The 7724-nt window shown below is 40.5% G+C and overlaps 1 protein-coding gene across 2 annotated transcripts; it reads left to right on the top strand.

Annotated features, from left to right (window-relative positions):
- The first annotated feature begins 2913 nt into the window (after nt 1-2913).
- arid6 (AT-rich interaction domain 6) lies at nt 2914-7229 on the top strand. 2 transcript variants are annotated; one of them, XM_071466701.1, is made up of 6 exons: nt 2914-3056; nt 3842-3998; nt 4405-4457; nt 4917-5014; nt 5106-5262; nt 5595-7229. In XM_071466701.1, the coding sequence occupies exons 1-6, from the start codon at nt 3045-3047 to the stop codon at nt 6903-6905; spliced, it is 1788 nt and encodes a 595-aa protein (XP_071322802.1). In that variant the 5' UTR covers nt 2914-3044; the 3' UTR covers nt 6906-7229. The 2 variants fall into 2 exon arrangements, with proteins under 2 accessions (XP_071322802.1, XP_071322803.1); XM_071466702.1 differs by having other exon boundaries at nt 5598-7229.
- Nucleotides 7230-7724: the final 495 nt, after the last annotated feature.

The raw sequence follows: 7724 nt of genomic DNA on the forward strand, positions 1-7724 counted from the left end.
GTGGCAGCTGATGATTTTTGTTTTTGTTTTGTTTTTTTACCTGGGTGTGGCTACAGGCACGGAGAGCAACAACTCACACACAAGCAATGTTGGTGTCAAGCTCGGTGCAGAGGGGTGATGGATTTACTCAACAACTGAATCAGAAAAGAAAACACAGAATTCTCCCAAAAAAAAAAGGCAGAAAGAAAAGAAAAACAACCTTGGACCTGAATTTCAAGATAAATGCTAACTATACGTTGTTTCCCCTTTTTCATAAACATAATAAAACATTATCTTTCTGCATAACAATTAAAACCTACTGCAACACAAATATGGAATAGTGGGGGGGGCTGACTTCGGGGAAGGGTGGGGTACACCCTGGACAGGTCTACCGCAGGGCTAACATATAGAGACAAGCAACCACACACACACACTCACTCACACACATACGGGCAACTTAGAGTCACCAGTCAACTTAACGTTATTGTCTTTGGACTGTGGGAAGAAGCTGGAGCTGGAGTACCCAGAGGGAACCCACACAGACGCGGGGAGAACATGCAAACTCCACACAGAAAGGCCCAGAACCTTCGAACCCAGAACCTTCTTGCTGTGAGGCAACAGTGCTAACCACTGCGCCACTGTGCCGCCCTGCATACTATATATTAGCATGGAATAGAAAGTCTTTGCTATTCTAAAAAAAAAAAGATCACATGAGAAACAAACAAACACAGCTTCCCTTGTTTGAGGTGTTGAGCGCCATTTTTACACCCATTTACCCACAGTAGATGGAGGAAGGATCAGGATGAGTGTGGGTGGCACGGCTGGGATGGTAGGACAGAGAGTTAAACACTCTTTTATGAACTTGTTTGTTTTCCAATTTCCCCACTCTGGGACTAATAAAGGCTTTCTTATCTTATCTTATCTTATCTTATATTAACATACAGACACATACTGAGCACACACCTAGCAGTTTGCTTAGGTGAACACATCTGACTTGTTCAAATTGAGCATGGTAGAAAGAGCAGCTGAATAAAGCAAAGCAGGCAGTATAATGTATCTCAAAGGTCTGGTCATTTTTGGGTGGGGCTATGATTATACTATTGTAATATCTTAATGAAGCCAATGAGTGTTAATGAGTGCTGGGGTGGGGCGACAGCACTGCCTATAGGGCTACAACGTGACAAGCTGCAGAATGATGTGTGGGATTGACAGTAATGTGAAAGAGAAACAGCCCTGACATACACTGGAGCTGAGTCAGTCTCAAATTAATGTAATGTAGCTTAAGTATTAAAGGGAGGGGCACTGCACATTATGTGGGTGTGCTCAGGGTGGGTTCAGGTGCCCATATCAACATGAAAACAGGTTTTGCTTTCTGTAATCTTTCATCCTGTTTGAAGAGGCCTAAGTTTATCTGACAGTGATATGAATTAAACAAATCAAGTGGATTTCTTCCAAAGTTTCAGGGACTCCTTTTTCCTACCTGTATTTCTTTTTACGTTGGAATCCACTAATGTTTTCTCTCTACGTTGGAATCCACCGTTTTTCTCTCTTTATCTGGATGACCACACATTTTTACATTGACAGCAGTGACACAGGGAACCGTTTCTCCCAAGCAGAAGCCAAAACCAATGACATTTAAGTTACTGTACAATCATCAGGATTCAGCTTCTACCATGTATCGATTGTCCATAGTAAAGTTACTATATTGTTGTGCTGTTTCAGCATGCACACTGTTTGTGAAGTACAATTCCTGTAATCCCAAACGGAAGAGGATTAATATACTTTCACCCATTCATATTTCTTCTAACTGCCAGGTCAGGTTTCTGTATTTGTGCCCTTGCAAGTTTATTACAGTCAACAACCTTACATCATATTCTGTGTTTTGATAAGGGCCACACCCAGAGAGCCGCATTCAAACAATACAAACTGTCAGTAGACAGACTTCAGGCTTCACCATAGACAGGTGTCATATTCCTATAAAAACACACTACTGTATTCAAGAATTCATTCTGTGGACATACCATCACCACCCAACAATAATTCAGCTCTCATCATTGTGCATCATAAAGCACCACCCTTGTTTTTATATTTTACCCAAAACTTTGCTTTGTGTGACATACATGTTTACTTTGAAAGATGCAATCACACTGAAAGAATGAACTCCAAAAGAGGCCCATCCTTATCAATCTTACGCAACGCGTCCCAACGCTTGGCACAACTGGATAGTGATCAAAATCTCACATTCATGAGATACGCCTCAGTATGGGTGACATTAACAGGCTTGTTCTGCTAGACCTGACACGTAGTTGCTCGTAACTGATAGCTGAAAAAAGAACCACTTCATATTTCAGTTCATTACAACTACAACTGCTGAAACTTTGTTCTTCATCCAAACTTGAAAACAAAGAACCTAAAAACAGGCCAATCACCTCTTTGAACTTGACATCTAACAGAATTTCACGTTCTGTTTACTCACTAATAATTTCCGTACTCATGCCAAAAGAATTACACAGTGGGCATGTATGTCTGCATAATGGTGCAGTATCATAATACACACAATTTGTTTTGCTAAATTTAACACCCACGACATAACATGAACAATAAGACATTCCTCTGCCGTTGCGTAAAATTCTGTTATATTTGATATTATTCTATTCATGCTAATGATGAACAGAGACTGATGCATTTCGTGGCCCCTCGTTTGTTTTCTCACGATCATTTGTAAACCCAAAAAATATTCAAACAGTCTTTCCTGTAACATGACACATATTTCCACTGGTTTCCTTGTTATTCTGCCAATTTCTGTGGACTTTGTCAGTACATCGTTTTTAAGGGACATGCTCCAGAGCAGGTTGAACTGGTCTGATGAATCTCAGCAGGAAGACGTTGGAGTGAACACCCCCCTCTGTCAGGACAGGTGTGGGACTGACATGACGTTGAGGACTGGCAGCAGTGATTTCTAGTCTTGTTTTACTTCACTGGAGGGAACAACCAGCGTGCACAATGCAGTAGCTTGCTCTCTGATCATCAGGGCAATCATAATATGATCCATTCTTATTCTCTCAATGGAAATGCAGGTAAGGAACAACATTTCACATACAGTCCACAGCTGAGTTGATCCATGATGATGATGATGAAGTAGGATTTAAAGAAACACTATGGTAACAGGATTCATAGTTGTGTATTTTCCATCAGTGTCGGGTCACTTTGGTTGTTTAGTGTTTAGTTAATGTGCTGCTGTCATTTTTTGGCACCATGTGTTTGACTCTTATTGTGAAGGTAAAAGGAAAAAGCAGGGGAGTGAAGTGTTTTGCTTTATTTTCATTTCATTTCATTATACTTGAGTGTTTAAAAAGCATGAATATGATGACCGTAACATGATTAAAGTGAATGAACTGAAGAAATACAGGGTAACTAAATGACAGTAACATGATAGTAATGATTGAAGATTGATTTAATGAAAAGATTTTTGATAAAGTATATATATTAAGTCTAAGTGAACATTTGTATATTGACATAAAACAACAGAAAACAGGGAAAGACAGAAGGCATTGACACCATTTTTCAGCCTCATATCAATGGGTCGTTGTCTTTAAGGGACAGGACTGACTTCACTGAGCAATGTGCAAACATGTGTGTAAACTTTGATATATGGACAAAACCTGGACATGTTTGACAATCATCAGTCAAGATGATAGAACCTCAAAACAGTGAGGCATTGTCAGCAGAGTAGCTCAGGTTTGAGGAACTGGGTCGAACCATCACGGTGATATGACTAAAACATGATCAGTCTGAAAAACATAATTATTAAACATGATGACCAGGTTAAAAAATCCTTCTTTTCTGATCATCGTGTTCTCAGGTACACATGGAAATGGCACACGGAGAGACCAGAGTGGAGAGAAGCAAAGAGCTGGTGGAGGAGGTCACGGAGGACCAGTTTCTTAAAGATCTCTACATTTTCATGAGGAAGAGAGATACACCAATAGAGAGGATCCCACACCTGGGCTTCAAACAAAGTACTTCTATTAAATATTATTCATTTTATCACATTTTAAAACACAGGTTCTGGGGTTGAACAGGTCTAAAGTAAGACATGCAAAAAAACCTATTGGCATTCTAATTCTAATTTCTTTTCTAATTTAGTGAAGTATTAGACTTAAATAATGAAATCAAATAATTGATTAGTTCACTGACAGAAAATTAATCTGCAGCTTTCTAATATTCAATCTTTCATTTAAGTATTTTTTTAAAGCCAAACTTTCCCAGATTCCAGCTTTTCAAATGGGAGGATTTGCTGTTTTAAAGATATTTTCTGACTTTTCATAAAATAAACAATTAATCGATTAACTGACAAAACTCTACTGACCCTAAATTCTAATGATGAAGTGTATTTGATTATGTTTATTTTTTCTTATTTTGCAGTTGATTTATTTGTGATGTTCAAGACGGTCAGAGACTTGGGCGGATACCACCAGGTAATCAAATATTTCTGATCAAAACAAGTATCATCATCATTATTATTGTTATCATTTATAGTCGATGAACTGTTCATTTATTACTAAAAGTATATTTAATTTTGATGGCAATAAAATATATTATCATTTATTTAATCATTGTTTGCAAAACTTACACTGACACTAATACTTTTTATAATATTCTGATTAAAATCCTAAAGTAAAAGCCACAGTTGTGAGGTGGTAAAGTGACTAAATACCTCTTATACTGATAATGTACAATCAGTGTACAATTATACAAAGACAATACAGGGACGTGCATTGCAAATTAGCTTAAGCTGTAAATGCTATAGGATGTGGGTTTGGTTCATGCTATGTGTGTGTCCCTAGTCAAACAAAAATTAAATAAAACAAATAATTACAATATAAATAATTCTAAATTATCTAATCATAAATGAATACTATCCTGCACTACTCCAGGTGACTTCTCAGCAGCTGTGGAAGCAAGTTTACAACAGGCTTGGGGGAAACCCTCGGAGCACCAGTGCAGCCACCTGCACTCGCAGACACTACGAAAAGTGAGTTTTAACCATGTGTACATTACTCAGGGTGCGAGCGGGTGGTTTGTTTTCATAAAGGTTAAACATGATACATTTGTTGTTTCTGCAGGCTGCTGCTGCCATATGAATGTCATCTGAAAGGTATATTAATGAATGCCATGCCACAACATCAGCCAAAGCCATTCCTCTACACTAACTACAGCAAAGACGACGACGACGGCCAGAGACCAGCCAAACGCAAAATGTTATCAATACGGATGCACCAGGTTGGTTTTGTTTTACACTCAAGCAAGATGAAGTAATATTGCACAGCAGAAACACAAATGTGATTACAATTAAATGAATATTTATCATTAGTAAATAATTCCATACTGAACTGGCTCTTTGGGTCAAAACTGCATCTTAACTAATGTGATATTCCTTCAGAGTACACAAAACGATAGATTTGCTTTTATACCAAGAATTAGATGAGAAGATCAACACCACTCTCCTGTCTGTACAGGAAATAGCTGGTTAGCTTGGCAAGAAAGCAGAAAAGTGTATTTCCTAGAATGTCAAACACTTCCTTCAACCTCTGACAGAACGCTTATCTTTCCAGCAGTGCCCTCAAAACCTCCAGGCAGATCCACACCGGGGTGTCTTCCCTCCACCGCTCCACTACCCTCACTACTATCATCCAAGCCACAAAGTTCTGCCTCCGTATCCCATCTCCTCCTCAGTGCTGACGTCCCCTAGTCTTCCTTCTCCTGAGTCCCATTTCTCCTTCCACCCACCTCATCTCAGCCCAACAGAAAGGGTGAAGGAGCCACTGGAGCACTTGCGCCTCCTGGCGGAACAGTACAAGACCTCATCTGGACTGACTGAGCCCCTCAACCTTAGCGTTAAAGCACCAAGCCAGGAGTCCGACAGAAACCCTGCCTCATCTTTCGCCCCACCTTCATCCAACAAGAGCCCGAAGTTTTTGAACAAACCCTTCCCTCTGTACACTCCTCATCGCCCAGAGGTGGTGAGAAATGAAGGATGTGAGACGCAAGACGATGATGCAGATGTAGCAATCACATCGTACTCATATCCTGCGAAAGCAAGGGAGGCCTATGTCATTGACGTCAAAGCCACAGCAGCCTCAAGAAGCCCCACACATGACTCCGCTCCGACAGTAAGAGCAGATGAAAGCGCCACAGCAACGGCGCAAAAGAGGGAGGGCAGTCCAGAGGGAAGGGCACTCAATCTCAGCCAAATTGTGCCCAACCTCCCTCAAGACAACAGAGGCAAGATGGAAATTGAGATACCACTGTCTGTGCTTCACAACTGGCTCAGGCTGTATGGGTCCTCGGCCACGACGCATGGCGCTAAGCAGCTACATACCGTCCCTGCTAAGGAGGAACACTCTGGACAAAGGAATTGCTCCAATGTAGACATCCACCCCACCAACCACTCATTTCACATGAGTCCCCACCACTGGAGCCCAGCTGCTGAGGACCTCAGACCGAGGCAGAGGAATGTGCCAAGCCCCACACCAACCATCCAGACGAGCGGCAGTCACCATGACACAAGCCAAAATCATTTCATCAGCTACAAGCCTTTGCTTCCAGGTGGTATTCAGAAAAATGCATCCAGCCAGGACGTCTATGAAGTTGATCAGCAGGATTTTATTAAGAATTACAGCTGCAAACCCCCAAACTGCTGGGATGCCTATGACAAAGAGAAAGGTGACTCTAGTCCTCTCGAGCATCAGCAAGATTTTACAGCCTCTAAACCCCACGGTGAGGACGCAGCCAGGGGAGGGGAGGAGACATCAGAGGTGGGACCCTCCACTGTGCTGATGTTGAATTCCAGCTCCACACCTCTGTTGCACCTCACCACTGAAGAGGTGATGAAGCTGAAGAAAATCATCTCGAGCTCCTCATGAAGACCAGTGCAGACAATGAACGCTGACACTCCAACACCACATTAAAGCTGACCCACATTATGTAACTTTCTCACGTACCACATCTTCTTTAAGCTCTGTAATTTGTATATAATCAAAATGACTTGTCAAACTAACAAAAATGATAATTACATTAATAATAATTCTTTAGAAGCTGAGCTTGATTGAAGTACAATGTGCAGTTGAACATTTTTATTTTATTTTTTTGTACAGAAATGTCCTAATTGCAGATGTATATGTACAGTTTTATCCTAATTATAATGTAAATCTAAATAAATTCACATCAATAAAATGAATGTTTCATGACTCATTTGTCATCCTGTTGTCGTCACTTCATACTTCTGGGTGTTTATACACGAGTCCATTCAAACAGTTGATCACTTTTTGGTGAAGCTCATCAGTCGTTCCCTTTTGAGATACACTGTAAGTCATGTAGAGGTGTATTAAGTGTATCAAGGTGTATCAAACGTAATTCTCATGCCTTGAAATTAGATGATGGCCTCAAGCTTTATATCAGTATCTTTCACTTTTTTATTGACTGTGCACGCCTGTCATTCAAGTTGCACAGGTTCGTTTTTTTTCCCCACTTGTTTATTATCCAGTAAACACTAATAGTTTCCTCCATGCAGCACATCATTAGTAAATATTCAGTCTCCTGAGGCAAGGGAGTGTTTGTTATTTCTTATATTTTATAAGAATGGAGACGCTGTGCTTCTGGCTGGACATACAATATTCAGTCATTCATCTTCCAGAGTGTTTATCTGAAACTGGGTCACGAGGGGGTGCTGGAGCCAATCCCAG

Source organism: Trachinotus anak, unplaced genomic scaffold (assembly GCF_046630095.1).
Source record: "Trachinotus anak isolate AG129_WGS33_773 ecotype Australia unplaced genomic scaffold, CSIRO_AGI_Tana_v1 ptg000028l, whole genome shotgun sequence".
Lineage (NCBI taxonomy): Eukaryota > Metazoa > Chordata > Actinopteri > Carangiformes > Carangidae > Trachinotus > Trachinotus anak.